Source organism: Salvelinus alpinus, chromosome 8, assembly GCF_045679555.1.
Source record: "Salvelinus alpinus chromosome 8, SLU_Salpinus.1, whole genome shotgun sequence".
Lineage (NCBI taxonomy): Eukaryota > Metazoa > Chordata > Actinopteri > Salmoniformes > Salmonidae > Salvelinus > Salvelinus alpinus.
In genome coordinates this window covers 27150988-27169518 of record NC_092093.1, presented here as the reverse complement: position 1 = coordinate 27169518, position 18531 = coordinate 27150988, and the positions used below count along the sequence as shown (strand labels likewise).

At 41.9% G+C, this 18531-nt stretch overlaps 1 protein-coding gene across 4 annotated transcripts; it reads left to right on the top strand.

Moving 5' to 3' along the window:
• The first annotated feature begins 4783 nt into the window (after positions 1-4783).
• fdft1 (farnesyl-diphosphate farnesyltransferase 1) lies at positions 4784-16548 on the top strand. 4 transcript variants are annotated; one of them, XM_071413195.1, is made up of 8 exons: positions 4784-5007; positions 7707-7804; positions 10973-11156; positions 13138-13266; positions 14237-14428; positions 14515-14691; positions 14859-15011; positions 15154-16548. In XM_071413195.1, the coding sequence occupies exons 1-8, from the start codon at positions 4909-4911 to the stop codon at positions 15376-15378; spliced, it is 1257 nt and encodes a 418-aa protein (XP_071269296.1). In that variant the 5' UTR covers positions 4784-4908; the 3' UTR covers positions 15379-16548. The 4 variants fall into 4 exon arrangements, with proteins under 4 accessions (XP_071269296.1, XP_071269297.1, XP_071269294.1 ...); XM_071413196.1 differs by lacking the exon at positions 4784-5007 and adding an exon at positions 7153-7242; XM_071413193.1 differs by lacking the exon at positions 4784-5007 and having other exon boundaries at positions 7355-7804.
• The last annotated feature ends 1983 nt before the right edge of the window (positions 16549-18531 follow it).

Here is an 18531-nt window from a genome sequence, read left to right as displayed (position 1 = left end):
GAAGCCTAATTGTACTCTACAGTATAGCACTGTCTCTGTACGACTTACAAAATCCTACATACAGTGTATTGTATTTCTACACAGACAATATTTGACTTGGAATCCTTGGACAGACCCCATGAGTTCATCGTTGTCGATGAAGCAGGCTTCAATCTAACAAAGAGGAGAAGGAGAGGCCGAAACATGATTGGACAGCGGGCCATTGTTGAAGTCCCTGGTCAACGAGGTGGCAATGTCACAATCTGTGCTGCTATCAGCAACCATGGTGTTCTACATCACCATGTTACACTCGGGCCATATAACACCCAGCACCTTCTAAGATTTATTGACAATCTAAGAGATATTTTATTTGAGCAGCAGGTTCAAGAGCAGCAGGGTCAAGAGCTAAATGAGAATCCCATTCCCACCTATGTGATAGTGTGGGACAATGTCAGTTTCCACCGAGCTGCTCAGGTAAGGGAATGGTTTAACATCAATGGGCAGTTTATGAACTTGTACCTCCCTCCATACTCGCCTTTCCTGAATCCGATTGATGAGTTTTTCTCCTCTTGGAGATGGAAAGTGTATGATAGACAACCCTACACCAGAGCAAATCTGCTGCAAGCCATGGATTTAGCCTGTGGTGATATAGGTGAGGAATCATGTCAGGGCTGGATACGGCACACAAGAGGCTTCTTCCCCCGTTGCCTCAGGAGGGACAATATTGCTTGTGATGTCGACGAAGTGCTCTGGCCTGACCCAGCCCAAAGACAAGAAGAAGCACATTGATCACATGTTTACTCCTTTGATTTTTGGCCCTTTTAGTATTGTATACTGTAGTACAGTGCATTGTAGGCTGTATAATGTACAAATTGTATGGCCCTGAACATTGTGCTTTCAATTTATTAACAGTACTGACTGCTCAATAGATTTTGACTGGTTGCAGGTTCATATCAACAAAGAACAAGAATTACAGTATCACAGAGACAAAGGAGAAGTTTGTGAGATGCAGGGTACAGTACTGTAAAAATAGGGGTACAAGGAGGAGGAAGAACAAAAAACAAAATTGCAAAGAGCAAAGCAGAGTAGTAATTTCTGATCCATTTTGAGCTACTATGATAAAACATGTTTTCGTTCATCAAAAGACAATGACGGAAAAATATTAATATTTTTTTAGATAAAAAATGTACTTCTCCCTGAGAATTGTATGTTTTGAACAATGTGTTTTCTATTTTTCGGTGTATTGTTTACTGACTGCTTGAGAGTGTATATCATTTTGATCACTTTGTTTATGATTTGAGAGCAGTGTTTGATTTTGAACACAGGTAAAACTGTTTTGAGGCGAATGTTTCATTTTGCGAGAGGAGTCAGAGGTTATGTAAATAGTGCTTGAAGATGAGGTTTTGTGTTTAATGTTTTCAGGAAATGGAGCAAGGTTTCAGAAATTGTATTTTAGCAATTGAGAAAAACTGTAAATAATATTTAATGATCAGAACTGCCTGGGGGGACTGGGCTTAGGTGGGTACTTACCCACATTTCCACAGTGAAACAGAGAGAGAAAGAAACAGAGAGAGAGAAAAACAGAGAGAGAGAGAGAGAAAGAGATAGAGAGACAGAGAGAGAGCGGGAGAGAGAAAGAGAGAGAGAGAAACAGAGAGAGAAAGAGAGAGAGAGAAACAGAGAGAGAAAGAGAGAGAGAGAAACAGAGAGAGAAAGAGAGAGAGAGAAAGAGAGACAGAGAGAGAGAGTTAGAGAGAGGGGAAGAAATGTAGAGAGAGAGAGAGAGAGAGAGAGACAGACAGAGAGAGATATTTCTATTTTTTTTATTTATTTTATAATTACTTTTATTATCACTATTTCATATTACTATTATGTATTATTTTAATACAACGTATATCGTATACAGTGATGTTTTGGCAATATTGACAAAACGTTTTGAATTTGAGAGAGAGAGAGCAAGAGAGAAGAAGAAGAAGAAGAAGAAGAGAGAAGAGAAAGAGGGGGGGGTGAGAGAGAGAGTGAGCCAAGGAGGGCCTACAGCAGCACCTAGACCTGGGCCCTGACAGCAAATCTCAGTAAGACAAAAATAATGGTGTTACAAAAAAGGTATAGTTACCAAGACCACAAATACAAATTCCATCTAAACACCGTTGCCCTAGAGCAAAAGAAACTATACATACCTCAGCCTTAACATCAGTTCCACAGCTAACATCCACAGCAAATTGAGACTGCATGTGTCACTGGATGTATACTGGAGGCGAAGTCAGGTGCAGGAGAGCAGAGTGAAGTGAACAGGCGCACACTTTATTCTGGTAAAATATCAAAAGCACAAACAACGTGCCCAAAACACGGAACATAGGCAAATGTCTGGCGCGTAACAAAAACACCAATAGACAAAATACACGTAACACAAACAGTCTTACACAAAGACATGATGGGGAACAGAGGAATAAATACATGTGATTGATTGGGGAATGAAAACCAGGTGTGCAGGGAACAAGACAAAACAAATGGATTCATGAAAAATGGAGCGGCGATGGCTAGAAAGCCGGTGACGTCGACCGCCGAACGCCGCCCGAACAAGGAGAGGAGCCGACTTTGGCGGAAGTCGTGACAACATGCAGAATTCTGCAAAAATATCCTCAATGTACAACGTAAACACCAAATAATGCATGCAGAGCAGAACTAGGCTGGTACAGCTAATTATCCAAATCCAGAAAAGAGACGTTAAATTCTACAACCACCTAAAAGGAAGCGATTCCCAAACTTTTCATAACAAAGCCATCAACTACATAGAGAGGAACCTGGAGAAGAGTCACCTAAGCAAGCTGGTCCCGGGGCTCTGTTTACAAACACAAACAGCCTCCACAACAAAAAACAGTAAACGAGAATGCTATTTGGCCCTAAACAGAGAGTACACAGGGGCAGAATACCTTACCACTGTGACTGACCCAAAATTAAGGAAAGCTTTGACTATGTACAGACTCAGTGAGCTCAGCCTTGCTATTGAGAAAGGCTCTAAAGAGAAGACAGGCTATGTGGACACTGCCCACAAAATGAGGTGGAAACTGAGCTGCACTTCTTAAGCTCCTGCCAAATGTATGACGATATTAGAGACACATATTTCCCTCAGATTACACAGACCCACAAATAATTTGAAAACAAATCCAATTTTGATAAACTCCCATATCTATTGGGTTAAATACCACAGTGTGCAATCACAGCTGGAAGACTTGTGACCTGTTGTCACAAGAAAAGGGCAACAAGTGAAGAACAAACACCATTGTAAATACTACCCATATTGAGGTTTATTTGTTTTCCCTTTTGTACTTGAACTATTTGCGCATCATTACAACACTGTATATTATCAAGTTTCAGGAAAAGTTCCAGATGCAGTCAAAGAAACAAAAGTTTCTTACAATAACAGGGGGCAGGCAAAAACGACAGGTCAAGTGCAGGCAGAAGTCAGTAATCCAGATCAGAGTCCGTAAGGTACAGAACAGGCAGGCAGTCTCGGGGTCAGGGCAGGCAGAGGTCAATAATCCAGGGTGGGGTGACAAGGTACAGAACGGCGGGCAGGCTCGGGGTCAGGGCAGGCAGAGGTCAATAATCCAGGGTGGGGTGACAAGGTACAGAACGGCGGGCAGACTCAGGGTCAAGGCAGGCAGAATGGTCAAAATGGGAAAGATGGGCGACACCTGGAGGGGGGTGGAGACAAGCACAAAGACAGGTGAAACAGATCAGGTTGTGACATATATATAGACATAATTCGACATGTGAAATGTCTTTATTCTTTTGATACTTGTGTGTTTGTAATATTTACTGTTCACTTTGTATTGTTTATTTCACGTTTGTTGATCCATTTCACTATCCTTGGCTATGTAAACATATCTTTCACATGCCAGTAAAGCCCCTTGAATTGAACCGAGAGAGGGAGAGAAGAAGAAGAAGAAGAAGAGAGAAGAGAAAGAGGGGGAGGAGAGAGAGACAGGGAGGGGGATTCAAGGCCTTCAGGTGAAAGGTATATTTCAGGTTGATCCACTAAATTGTAGTGAATCTGCTGGTGTAGCTCACTGATCTGTAGGCTATTTAGAAAAGCAGAGCTTAGCCATTCCCCTGCCCCAGTTACAGGTTCGATAGGCTTTACTGTACAAGTGTAAATCTGAAAACTTTTTTGTGTTTTCTGTTTTCTTCTAATGTAAAAATGTGCAACACATATACAGTAGCTTTATTACACACACACACACAAACACACACACACACACACACACACACACACACACACACACACACACACACACACACACACACACACACACACACACACACACACACACACACACACACACACACACACACACACACACACACACACACAAATGCACAACCTCACAAGCATACACACAGGTCATGCCAGTCTACTCTATGAAAACTATTCCATCATATGTACAAAAAGGGAATGTTGATAAATTAATTATAATAAATAAATTAGCCTAAAATGTAGAACATGGGCTACTGTTGACTTGGCCTCAGAATAACATTATATTTTTTTGGTAATTAAAACTGGTGATGTACAGTGTGACATAACAACAGTATCTGTCACACTCCGTCCGGATGGTCTCTCGCGTTAAGCAACGTATCATCCAATCAGATGCCTCAGTTTGGAGAAACACGGCCGGGGCGGGACGTCACACCAGCCGCTCTAGTCATCCACTGGTCGATGGGCACTGAGCCCATGATTTTCTGACCAATCACAGGCGTCATTCGATCTGACGACTTTTTTTCGGTAGAAGGGGGCCGGCTGCTCTATAGCTCAGCGGCTCAACGTTTGAATGGAGAAAATATTGCCAGGTTTTACGCGCACTTGGGTGGAATAAGCACACGATACAAGAAAGCATCATCGACGTACCTGTGGTCAAAAGATAAAACATGGATATCGTAAAATCGTTAGGACACCCGGAGGAAATATTCAACCTGTTCAAGTTTAAAATGGGGGGCTGTCGCACTGTGATGCCCAAGTTGGACTATGTGAGTAGCTATCTGCTCTAAACCCCTCGAGTATTGCCTGCCTGTAACCTAGGCCAAGGCACGACTCGCTATTGTCATTTGTTATACATTTTGGAATAGCATAGACCTACACAACATAATGTGCGCGCTAACAGTGCCAGTCTGTATCCATGCATCTCTTCAACATTGGCCCACTTGCATTTTCTACACAACAATGCTTCCAGCTTCATCAAATGCGTATACACATTCTACAGGAGCAATGGTACAGTAGTAACAGTAATAGGTTACCTAGTCAACTAACTACCATGAATGAACTAGAAGGGTAGCCTATTCTAACTCTATGTTTGTATTGTGTAGGCCTAGAATAAATAATAGATGCGCAGGTCAGAGAGAAGGATAACCATTGACTTAATGGCTGGGATTTGCGTTATATAATAGCCTTTGTGGGTTCATTCCGGGAGCAGATGCTGTGCGCATGTTTGTTTGACGGCGCGGGTAATGCCTGATTTCCGACACTTTAAACACCGCTTTGACCTGGAATGATGATAGTTGAATGTCCAGTGGTGGAAAAAGTTTAAGGTAAAGATACCTTAATAGAACATTACTCAAGTAAAAGTCACCCAGTAAAATAGTAGTTGAGTAAAAATCTAAAAGTATTTGGTTTTAAATATACTTAAGTATCAAAAAAAGCAAAAAAAGCAAAAAAATTAATAATAAAAAAAATCCTTATATTAAGCAAACCAGACAGCACCATTTTTTAAATATACGGATATCCAGGATCACACTGCAACACTCAGACATCATTTACAAACAAAGCATTTGTGTTTCGTGAGTCTGCTAGAACAGAGGCAGTAGGGATGACCAGGGATGTTCTCTTGATATGTGTGCGAATTGGACCATTTTCTGTCCTGCTAAGCATTCAAAATGTAACGAGTACTTTTGTGTTTCAGGGAAAATGTACATAAAGAGTACAGAATTTTGAAGTAAAAGTAAAAGTTGTCAAAATATTAATAGTAAAGTACAGATACCCCCAAAAACCTGTATTTATTTTATTGAACCTTTATTTAACTAGGCAAGTCAGTTAAGAACACATTCTTATTGACAATGACGGCCTACCCCGGTCAAGCCTAACCCGGACTTTAAAGTATTTTTACGTAAGTACTTTACACCACTGTGAATGCCCAGTAGGATTTCCCTTTATGATGGATGAATGACACTATCATAACGTTATAGCCAAATAGAGAGTATTTTATGACGAGAGCTAGCTTTGAAATAAGACACTTCAGGTGTCAATTAAAGGGGGGCGATGTTCTTGAATCAAGAGTCCAGTTACATGTGAAAGCGCGTAGTGGCTTCCCCTGGCTAGTGCACGATGGTGTGCGTCTGAGTTCAGAGCAGCCTGCCAGTCCACGATGGGCATAATGCAGGGATTATCAACTAGATTCGGCCGCTGGACGATTTTTTCTTGAGTGGATGGTCAGTGTCCAGAACATAATTACAAATCATTTGTAAACTGCAAATTGACCGCAAGACGCCCAAACGGATATAATATTTAACTAAAACACAATCATTTCACCCTTGCTTACATTTGTATACGATCCCATACTGTTTATCTCTCTATTATGCGTGGGAATACTTTGGAACAGGTTTCCAAAATTGAAATCACTTGGAGCTGATTTGCTGGTGTTTTTACAGTATTTTATGTCCAACAATATAATCCTTTTACATACATATATATATAAAATGTATTTTGCTCAGAAAGCTTGGGGGCCAAATAAAATGCCGCCAGTTGGGGAAACCTGGCATAATATAACCACTTTGTTTTTGCTACTGTCTGCCACTAGATGACAGTACAGCATCATCTGTCAGTCAGCTCAACATTTCCCCATGTTCATGCGTTTTGCAATGTTGAGAAAATTGTTAGAGGAAATTGTAGGCAAGCAACTTCTTATGCGTCAGTGGGTTGGCCATATAAACCTACGCAATTCAAATTACGATTGCAGAGAGAAACACATAGGCTTACACAATAAAACGTTTAGTTATGTGTGAATAATGTGCATGGTCATTATTTGGGGGAATTGATAGGTCTGTGTCCAACATGGCGTATAGTGTGTTACATGTTCTTCGGGGGGGTACTGCTTACTCTTGCAGAAAACACTGCTGTGTTATGACTGAAGTGGGAGGGGCTCCGATGTCAAACTGCATCACAGCCTACTGCTGCGCTCAATGGGTGCGCCCGTGGACAAATTCTTCGAGGTATGTGGATGGATTTATTACTCTGGTCTGGAGACTGTATAGGCCGTGAGACTTGTTTAAAGATCACCGACTGACCCCGCCCTGCAAAGTCTATAACTTCCTAAAGTTTATACCCCGCTACAGAGTAACACCCCATGTCCTCTGCTGAACTGCGCGCACGAATGAATACCACGGATATTAATAATTGGATAGCCAACAATGTTGTCTAAATTGCTCATGGAAGGCTGAGCGTCCATTTTCCTCATATGGCCGGAGCTTGCTGCAAGTGTCCGGTTTCTCTCACGGTGTTCAAGCGCTCTCTCTGCGTCACCCCGCGGAGCCCTGGACCCGCTTCACGGTCCCTTCTCTCCGGGGGACGGCTGGGCGAGAGGGGCGTGCAGGAGGGATGTTGGGCCGCCCGCCCCAGCGCTTTGCGGACAGTAGGCGCTTACCGACACCCCGTGTTTCTCTGTTTCTCTTGCCAGGAATCCATGAGTGAGAGCCTGCGGACATGCTACCTCTATCTGAACCAGACCAGTCGCAGTTTCGCCGCTGTTATCCAGGCGCTAGACGGAGAGTTACGGTAAGTTTGCATAACCTTGCCAACTTTGCTCTCCAACTATGCAGGTAAGGGGTGTGTCTCCAGCATGTCGAAGTAAACAAGGAACCATGACAGCTGAATGTCAGCACTTTGGCAAATACACGACAAAAATGTGATAGGCTATTGGACCTTGGGAGGATTTTAGGGTATTATTATTGACCCTGGAACAATGGTCAGTTTTGACCTTGAGTTCGCTTATTTACCCATTTTAAATCTGGAAAAGAAACTGATTTTAATATGACAGAAAAGTAGTCTAAACTAGCCTACAAAGTGGAAAATGTATAGCCAAGTGCACAAGCTGTAGGCAAGTTGTAGGGCACTACTGTGACTGAACTGATTTGCTTGCGGGGAATTAAATGTAACTGCTTATAATTATATTACTGCCAGCCATATTCCCCTGCAGCAGCACTGTGTCTATTTTATTCCCACCATTCAGTTTACAGAAGTGGCATAGCTGGTTTTAAGTACAAATTGTGTGTTTGTGCGTGTTCCCGAAATGTTGCATGAAGTTTCCCTACACATAGGACCTACAGTAGCTAGTTCACACTTTGTTGAGACATGAGTCCCTGCAGTAAAATGAAGCTTCATACCATACTGTACATCACATGTCAAGTGTTACATTAAAGTTCAATATTGGTGTCAGCCTTTGCCTGCTCACTTTGTAACAGTTAGGTTTTCAGTGTGCCGGTCCTAACATTTTCAACACAAATGAATCACTCACATCTATTTGTGTTGAAATCAATGGAACCACGATGATGAGAAACAATTCTGGGGCTCTTCCTGCAAACGTCTCTAGCCTTAATACCACACACGGATTTGAATGTCAAATGACCCCTGTTGCTATTTAGAAATCGATGAGAGAATGATTTTCCAACGTGAACTAGTAGGAAAAGTCTTAACCTGTTAAAGTGTTGTATTTCCTTCTGTAATCATTCTTCTACTGGTTAACTTCGGCAAATCATATTCGCACAACAATTTCTAAATAGTGACAGGGTTTGGCACACATTTCTGTGATCGTGTGACCCTCAAATCCGTGTGGTATTGAGGCCCTAGATGTTTTTTGTAGGAGTCCCCACATTTTTCTTCCCACCGTGGTCTGGAAAATGACAGGCACGTTCTAATGCTGCGTTCATAACTAAGTGGGAAGGTAGATATTAGTAGTTGTGAAGTCATGAATACCAGTTGGATGCATTCACATGTTTTGATCTCGTTGAGAAACGGCGATTGGCTAATGGCCAACAAACTGCATCAACTATAAATAAAAGTACAGCTATCATGCTCCTATTATAGTGTTCAAAAACCATATTAATAGATTGCCTTTTATAAATAATGTTTATTGTTGCATTGAACTGACGAAAATGCTGTAATCGAGGTCATTTCCTTAGTAGGTGACGTGAGAGGTCAGCATGTGGGAGAAGTCGAAGCTCGGGGATGATAGTCGAGTTTCCCACCAGTAATTACCAGTTGGAGGGGCATTGAAGTGGATTCTTCCCAAGTGTATGTGGTAAATTCGACCTTCCCAATTGGTTATGAACACAGGGTAAGACCTGCCACCAACAGGCGCATATGACAAAAACACTCATACTAAAGCAAAGATATTGGTCTGTTTTAAGCAATCAATTTTGCGTAATTGTGATTACTATAAACATTTACACTATCATCACCAATCCTAGGTGAAAAGGATGTGTATTTCCTGTAAATATTGTGTGGTGAAAATGTTTGTCTGTGTAATGTAGTAACACGTTTGTCCACCATAGGGAATCAGCGTAATATAAAATAATTCAACATGTCAAACTAATTGAATATTTTAAGTTAGGATGATAGTAAATTAAGCACAGTCATAGATTTTTACAATAATTACATATATTTCTTACATTTACGTCATTTAGCAGACGCTCTTATCCAGAGCGACTTACAAATTGGAAAGTTCATACATATTCATCCTGGTCCCCCCGTGGGGAATGAACCCACAACCCTGGCGTTGCAAGCGCCATGCTCTACCAACTGAGCCACACGGGACCACTTACTACTTTAACTATAGAGCGAGTTTAAAAATACTCCTAAACATAATTTCATTGGGCGCTCTAGACTAGAGCTTCGAATCAAATACATTTTTATTTGTCACGTGCCGAATACAACGAATACCATGAAATTCTTACTTACAAGGCCTTAACCAACAATGCAGTTAAGAAAATATTTACTAAATAAAATGTTAAAAAAGTAACACAATAACAATAATGGGGTACTGGTAGGGACTCAATGTGCCTGGGTACAGCTTAGTCAAGGTAATTGGGGTAATATGTACATGTAGGTAGGGGTAAAGTGACTATGCATAGATAATAAACAGCGAGTAGCAGCAGTGTAAAAACAAAAGGGGTGCCTGTGCAGCAACCTGAACCTTTGACGTCCCTAGTAAGAGGTGTCTCTTCAGCCTGTCGAAGTAAGGAACCATGACAGCTGAATGGCAGCACTTTGGCACATGCCAGACAAAATTAGATATTGGAACTTGGAGAATTTTAGGTTATTTTTTATTATTGACCCTGGAACATATGGTCAGTAATCAGTTTTGACCTTGAGTTCACTTCCTTACCTCTTTAGGGCTTAAAAACAAACATATTTTGATATGACAGTAAAATAGCCTAAACTTCAAGTGACAAACATACAGTATAGACTGCAAGTGCACAAGCTGTAGGCAAGTTGTAGGGCAGGCCTGCGGTAACTGAACTGATTTTTTGGCGGTGGAATTCAATGTAAACTGCTTATATTACAGCCAGTTGTACATTGTCTAATCCCACCGTTCAGTGTACAGAAGTGACACAGCTGGTTTTAAGAGCAAAGTGTGTGTGTTCCGGAAGGTTGCTTACAGGTTTTTTAAATAATTCAAATGGCATGCAGTTTCCCTACACAGAGGACCTACAGTAGATAGTTTACACACGAGTCCCCACAGTAAAATTTATTAAGCTTCATACCAAACATCACATGTCAAGTGTTACATTAAAGTTCAATATTGGTGTCTGTCAGCGCCTTCCTGAATGCCCAGGGTTGGTGTCAGCCCTTGCCTGCTCACTCTGTAACAGTTAGGTTTTCAGTGAGCAGGTCCTAACCTTCTCAAATAAATAAATTCTTCCCCTGTCCCTTCTTTTTGTCCAGGCATGCGGTGTGTATCTTCTACCTGGTCCTACGGGCCCTTGACACGGTGGAAGATGATATGACCATCCCCCTGGAGAAGAAGGTGCCCATGCTGAATGACTTCCACACATACCTTTACCAGGCCAACTGGTGCTTCACTGAGAGCCACGAGAAGGACAGGCAGGTCCTGGAGGACTTCCCCACGGTCAGTGGAACCGCTGACACTACTGCGTACTATATAACCCTACATAAAGTGTAAACATCTGTTGGTCGCTAAATCCGCCGAGAACTAGGAACATGTAAAAACTATCGCAAGCTCGTCTGAGTAGTTGGCTTCTGACTCCTCACCCGCTAGTTACTGATTCAGTTAGATCTGCCCACTATAGTGTTGTCGGGTTAGAATATTATGTTGAGGCACATTACTGTACACTTTGTCACCACCACACACATGTGGACACATCTGCTTCTATTTGAGGTATTTTACGTGATTCTAAAAAGGGAGGAACAATACAATCATGAGGACATATTACAAGATACTAAGATAAATACATGTGCAATAATATACAAATCTACTAGCAATGTAGAGAGACTGTAAACATTACATTTTATATATATATTATTTAACTAGGCAAGTCAGTTAAGAACAAATTCTTATTTGCAATGACAACCTACCCCGGCCAAACCTGGACAACGCTGGGCCAATTGTGCACCGCCCTATGGGACTCCCAATCACGGCTGGATGTGATGCAGCCTGGATTAGAACCAGGGACTGCAGTGATGCCTCTTGCACTGAGATGCAGTACCTTAGACCTCTGTGCCAATCAGGAGCCCTTAATATAAGCATATTGGTGAATGCAATGGTATTAACAGGGATATTTACACCGTAGAGCTAAATCTTATTTAGCAGGCCTCTGGTGGCACTATCATAAATAATCACTGCGCATGCGTGGGTGCCCAGAAGGGACCGGAACCTTCTAGATGCTTCCAGAATCTCTATACTGACATGTGCAAATCACTACAGCGGTATGTAGGCTATAAGCATTGCAGCGATAGCATACCAACAATACATACTGCTAATACAATAAGGAGTAGACCTATTGGCATTCTACAAAAACACATAGCAATGATAACCACACTGATAGAAAATAGCATGCACGGGGTACCTACAACCATTCCTCTAATCCAAACATATAGTGGAGTTAGCGTAAGGTGAAGGCTCGCAAACAACACTGTATCTTATCTTCACAGTTACACGATAAGGTAACCATAACTCACACTGAGTATACCAAACATTATGAACACCTTTCTAATATTAAGTTGCACCTCCCCCTTTTGCCCTCAGAACAGCCTCGATTCGACAGGGCATGGACTCTACAAGGTGTCTAGAGCGTTCCACAGGGATGCTGGCCGATGTTGACTCCAATCCTTCCCACAGTTATGTCAAGATGGCTGGATGTCCTTTGGGTGGTGGACCATTCTTGATACACATTCTTGAACTGTTGAGTGTGAAAAACCCAGCAGCGTTGCAGACCTTGACACACTCAAACCGGTGTGCCTGGCACCTACTACCATACTCCGTTCAAAGGCACTTAAATCTTTTGTCTTGCCCATTATCCCTCTAAATGGCACACATACACAATCCATGTCTTAATTGTCTGAAGGCTCAAAAATCCTTCTTTAACCCGTCTCCTCCCCTTCATCTACACTGATTAAAGTGGATTTAAGTAACATCAATAAGGGATCATAGCTTTCACCTGGTCAGTCTATGTCATGGAAAGAGCAGGTGTTCTTAATGTTTTGTATAATCAGTGTATATTACACCCAATAGCATTTCCAACACTTACTTGTCAATGGATGGACAACACTTCAGTTAGGAACAGCATGTGACAGTCTGTCAGCAACACAACTATTTGCTTCTTCTTTTGCAATGGAAAAACATGCACTAACTAGATGTGAGCGGAGCCGTTTTCCTGCAGTGCATCGAAGCTCCCTGATTGGTTGGATGAACAGAGGTCTGAATGGTGATTGACAGGGCTACATGCCAGTCAGGTGGAATGGGCCTGCCTTTGTTTACATAAGGATTGCATAACACTGTCATGACAATGAAATATGTAGCAGACATCATACAATGGGCATCGGTCATCATGCTATGTGTGTGTATTTAAATGAATCTATTTTCTGTTCAGATTTCCTTGGAGTTCAGGAACCTGGGTCAGGCATACCAGGATGTGATATCGGATATCTGCCACCGCATGGGAGTTGGAATGGCTGAGTTTCTGGAGAAGAAAGTGGGCTCCATGAAGGAGTGGGACCAGGTAAATGTTACCTTAATGTTAGGCAAGCATTATACACGTGTTAGACTAACGGCTCCACATTTGCTGGTTAATAACCTAGTAGAGCTGGGAATTGCCAGGGACATCACGATACAATATTATTACCGTACGTAGGTGGTGATGCAATATGTATTGCAATTCGATACTGTGATTAATTGCGATTCGATGTTCCAAACATTGCTCACCATATGTCTGCTGCAGAGACGAGGGAGCAGTATGGAAACAAGTTTTGATCAGTCATGGAAATAAAAGTGCTAAAACCGATTTGCTCCTTATTTAAAAAGAAGATGGAGAACAAACTATGAAGGAAAAATGCTGGAGTTTTGGTGCAGGTACAGCCAACAAGCGCAAAAATAATATTGTGATATTGTCAAAACGATAGAATACGATATATTGTCAAAAATAATGTCCTGATATGTAACTGTATAATTGAAAAATATATATTCTCCCCCCATCACTATAACCTAGTGGTAGCCTGATGTGTGTCGCTATAACCTAGTGGTAGCCTGATGTGTGTCGCTATAACCTAGTGGTAGCCTGATGTGTGTCGCTATAACCTAGTGGTAGCCTGATGTGTGTCGCTATAACCTAGTGGTAGCCTGGTGTGTGTCGCTATAACCTAGTGGTAGCCTGGTGTGTGTCGCTATAACCTAGTGGTAGCCTGGTGTGTGTCGCTATAACCTAGTGGTAGCCTGGTGTGTGTCGCTATAACCTAGTGGTAGCCTGATGTGTGTCGCTATAACCTAGTGGTAGGCTGATGTGTGTCGCTATAACCTAGTGGTAGCCTGATGTGTGTCGCTATAACCTAGTGGTAGCCTGATGTGTATCAAATGACAAATAGCTTGATGCTACATGAAAGTCACTTAAACCCACTGATTTCTTCACATCACACCAGTCTGTAATAGATTTTTGACTGTTAAATACATGTGTATTAACATTACCCCCTGTGCAGTACTGTCACTATGTGGCAGGGCTGGTGGGTATAGGTCTGTCCCAGCTGTTCTCTGCCTCCCAGCTGGAGGACCCCGAGGTGGGCAAAGACACAGAGCTGGCCAACTCCATGGGCCTGTTCCTCCAGAAGACCAACATCATCAGAGACTACCTGGAGGATATACAGGTGGCGAGGGCCTTCTGGCCACAAGAGGTAACTACACTGTGTGTGTGTGTGCACTGTATGTGTCATTAATAGGGTGTGTGTAGTTAATGTGCGTGTTGCATGTCCCGCTGTAGGCATGGAGTCAGTTTGCATGTCGTCTGGAGGACCTGGCAGAGCCTGACCAGCTGACCTCAGCCCTGTCCTGTCTCAACCTGCTGGTGACAGATGCCCTGCACCACGTCCCTGATGTCATCACCTATCTGGCACGCCTACGCAACCAGAGCGTCTTCAACTTCTGCGCCATACCACAGGTAAATGCTACCATTGAAATGTTACATTTCAAAGTACATTCCCACTGGAGAAAGCTGCTAGATGCATTTCATTTCAACACGTTTTCACTTTTCATTCCTGGTTGTTTGAGTCAGGATCCTCAGGAAGCATTTCATTTTGCTGTACTGTATGTTTCAATAATGTCCAGGTGATGGCGATAGCGACCCTCTCAGCCTGTTACAACAACCCTCAGGTATTCCAAGGCGTGGTGAAAATCAGGAAGGGTCAGGCCGTCACCCTCATGATGCAAGCCACCAACATGGGTGCCGTGCAAAGCATCATGGCCCAATACAGCCAGGAGGTGTGTGTGTGTGTGTATCTTTGGGTGTGTCATGTATTCAATTGTGTTTGTTTGTGTTATTGTGCATCTGAGTGTGTGTTCTTACTTTATGTTTGTGAGTTTTCTGATCTCTCTCGCTCTTTCTTTTTCTCTCTCTCTCCAGATGCTACAGAGGGTGTCCTTGACAGATCCATCCCGGGACAAAACCCTGTTTATCCTGGGTGTGATCCAGGAGAGGACTCTCTCCCAAGCCACCCTGGCCTCCCGGACTGCCCACCTCTCCCCCATGTACCTCTCCGCTGCCATGATCCTCGCCGCACTCAGCTGGCAGTACCTAAGCACTACAGCCGGACAACCTCCCGGCACTGCTGACATGCAGGGCCATTGAGCCCACTCAACCCCCACTAACCCTCACCCTGCACGGGGTGCACAACTGAGATGCTCTCCTCTCTCCTGAGGCCTGGTTCTCCCTCTCCCCTGGAGGAATCTTACCCTCCCATTCACCTGTCCTGTTTAACTCACCTGTGATGGTCCGTAGAGGCCTGTACTATGGGAGTCACTGGTAGCAGGGTTGTCTTATTGTGTTTGATAGGGATTTGCAGTAGTCTTACTTTCCGTAACATTATTTTCTAACACACTGGTCATACTCACGTCAGATACACACGGCACATCTCTCTTCCTCATTTGTTTTTTTGGTTTGTTTTTATGTTGATTTGAGTTATTTTGTAACCACAACCCTGGTTTTGTTTGTTACATTTTTTTCAACATGTTTTGAAAGGGAGAATTCCAATAGAGCTATAATGGATTGGTATTTCAAATTTTTTTCAACATTAATTTGAAATGTGAATAGGATTTAGTAAAGTCTTGGACCCATCACACAAACCTAAAGCACACAGCTCACACACATACAGGACATTGAGATTAAGAAACATCAACTAAACCATTGTGCATTTCTTATAGTCGGTTCTTTTGTCTTGGTTTGTAATGTTATTTTCAATAGCAACTAATGACAACACAATGGTTCTGTTTGATGTGTTTTATAAGTGTCTGTCTATCTCCATAGTAAGAACTAAGATGGCTGTACTGTGTTTATGTACAGTATAGCTAAATATTGACACTGTTGTCACATTCAATCATAGTAAACTGGGCACATCTCAATAGTCTAAAGTTGCCTCCTCCCCTCGTATTCTCTACCTCAACTGCACTGATCTGAAAAGACGTAATAGCAAATATTTAACAATATGACAGAAGCCTAGCTTGGCTTTCATCTATATGTCTGTGTCTTTCTCATTGTGGACAAAGGAAAGGGAACAAGGAGCGGAAGCCACATTTGTCTTTTGAGACATGCCCAATGTAAGATGATACAGAGACTGGTAGAAGCGGGACTGCAGCAGAGCACATAGTAGCAGGCTGCTAAGTGTCCTTAACACAGAGCTTTGGTGAGTAGGAAGGCTACAATAGTGTGGTGTATCCTTGTACACAACCAAAGAACACATGAATATTGCTATGTAATGTGATGTTTTAATTTGTATATCATTGAATAAAAGACAAAATAGTGTTTCTGAATGTTTATTTTTCTGCCTCATCAGTGTCACAAAGATCAATGTTGGTCCTTTGTAAGATAACCCAGTTTTTTTTGGAGATTGACTTTGCTGACAAGACAATGGATGATAGTTTTATAGTTTACAGACAAATTGTACATTCATTAAAGATGAGTTCAAGTCATGCTAGTTCAAAGTCCTGGGGGAAAATACTGCTAAACCTGATGTCATTTATGTAAGACTGTATATTTTATTTCAAACATTTCATAACTCAAATTGATTGGAAGAAGGTGAATGTTTTTTTTTCTTAGTTTTCTAACATTGGTTCAATGCAGACATAATTCCAGTGAGTACCTGATGCTCATTAACTTTGACTTAAATAAATTGTATCATTCCAAGGAAAACATTTTACAGTTAAAAAAATATATATATAATTTTTTTAATTTCACGTTTATAGGCCAGTTGAGAATAAGTTTTCATTTACAACTGTGACCTGGCCAGTAACTTTCAGGGCACTTGTTATCAACCTTTGGAAAGAGCCCTGTTATAGAGGGTGTCCCTGACAGATCTGTCCCAGGACAAAAACCCTGTGTGGAATATGTGGACAACTACAAATACCTAGGTGTCTGGTTAGACTGTAAACTCTCCTTCCAGACTCACATTAAACATCTCCAAATTAAATGTAGAATCGGCTTCCTATTTCGCAACAAAGCATCCTTCATTCATGCTGCCAAACATACCCTCATAAAACTTACCATCCTACCGATCCTCGACTTCGGCTATGTCATCTATAAAATAGCCTCCAACACTCTACTCAACAAATTGGATGCAGTCTATCACATTGCCATCCGTTTTGTCACCAAAGCCCCATATATTACCCACCACTGCGACCTGTACGCTCTCGTTGGCTGGCCATCGCTTCATACTCATCGCCAAACCCACTGGTTCCAGGTCATCTACAAGTTTCTGCTAGGTAAAGCCCCGCCTTATCTCAGCTCACTGGTTACCATAGCTACACCCCCGCCTCCTGACTTAAAGGACCAGTAAAAAGTTTGGTCACACCTACTCATTCTAGGGTTTTTCTTTATTTTTACTACATTTACATTTAAGTCATTTAGCAGACGCTCTTATCCAGAGCGACTTACAAATTGGAAAGTTCATACATATTCATCCTGGTCCCCCCGTGGGGAATGAACCCACAACCCTGGCGTTGCAAGCGCCATGCTCTACCAACTGAGCCACACGGGACCATTATTCTACATTGTAGAATAATAGTGAAGACATCAACACTATGAAATAACACATATCATATGGAATCATGTAGTAACCAAAAAAGCGTTAAACAAATCAAAATATATTTTATATTTGAGATTCTTCAAAGTAGCCACCCTTTGCCTTGATGACAGCTTTACACACTCTTGGCATTCTCTCAACCAGCTTCACGTGGAATACTTTTCCAACACTAGTCCCTTTAAATAACGCCACTTTAATCATGTTTACATAGAGGTATCACTAGTCACTTTAAATAACGGCACTTTAATAATGTTTACATTATCCTACATTACTCATCTCATATGTATATACGGTATTCTACACCATCTACTGCATCTTGCCTATGCCGCACGCCATTGCTCATCCATATATTTATATGTACATATTCTTATCCATCCCTTTACATTTGTGTGTATAAGGTAGTTGTTTTATTTTATTTTGATTTGATTTGAGATAATGCCAAGAGTGTGTAAAGCTGTCATCAAGGCAAAGGGTGGCTACTTTGAAGAATCTCTTGACTTTATTTTAGGAAATACTTTCTAACACTTATTTTTCTTAGAACTGCATTGCTGGTTAAGGGCTTGTAAGCGAGCATTTCACTGTAAGGTCTATCTATACCTGTTGTATTTGGCTCATGTGACAAATAACATTTGATTTGATTTTTGATACAGAGACTGGTAGAAACGGGACTGCAGCAGAGCACACAGTAGCAGGCTGCTAAATGTCCT

What these genes read in the sequence shown, in the direction of transcription:
- fdft1 (XM_071413193.1), top strand. Translation starts at nt 7,488, where the DNA reads ATGGCCGGAGCTTGCTGCAAGTGTCCGGTTTCTCTCACGGTGTTCAAG. An exon ending in GGGCCTTCTGGCCACAAGAG is followed by an intron (nt 14,429 to 14,514) that starts GTAACTACACTG and finishes GTCCCGCTGTAG; the next exon opens with GCATGGAGTCAGTTTGCATG. An exon ending in TGGCCCAATACAGCCAGGAG is followed by an intron (nt 15,012 to 15,153) that starts GTGTGTGTGTGT and finishes CTCTCTCTCCAG; the next exon opens with ATGCTACAGAGGGTGTCCTT.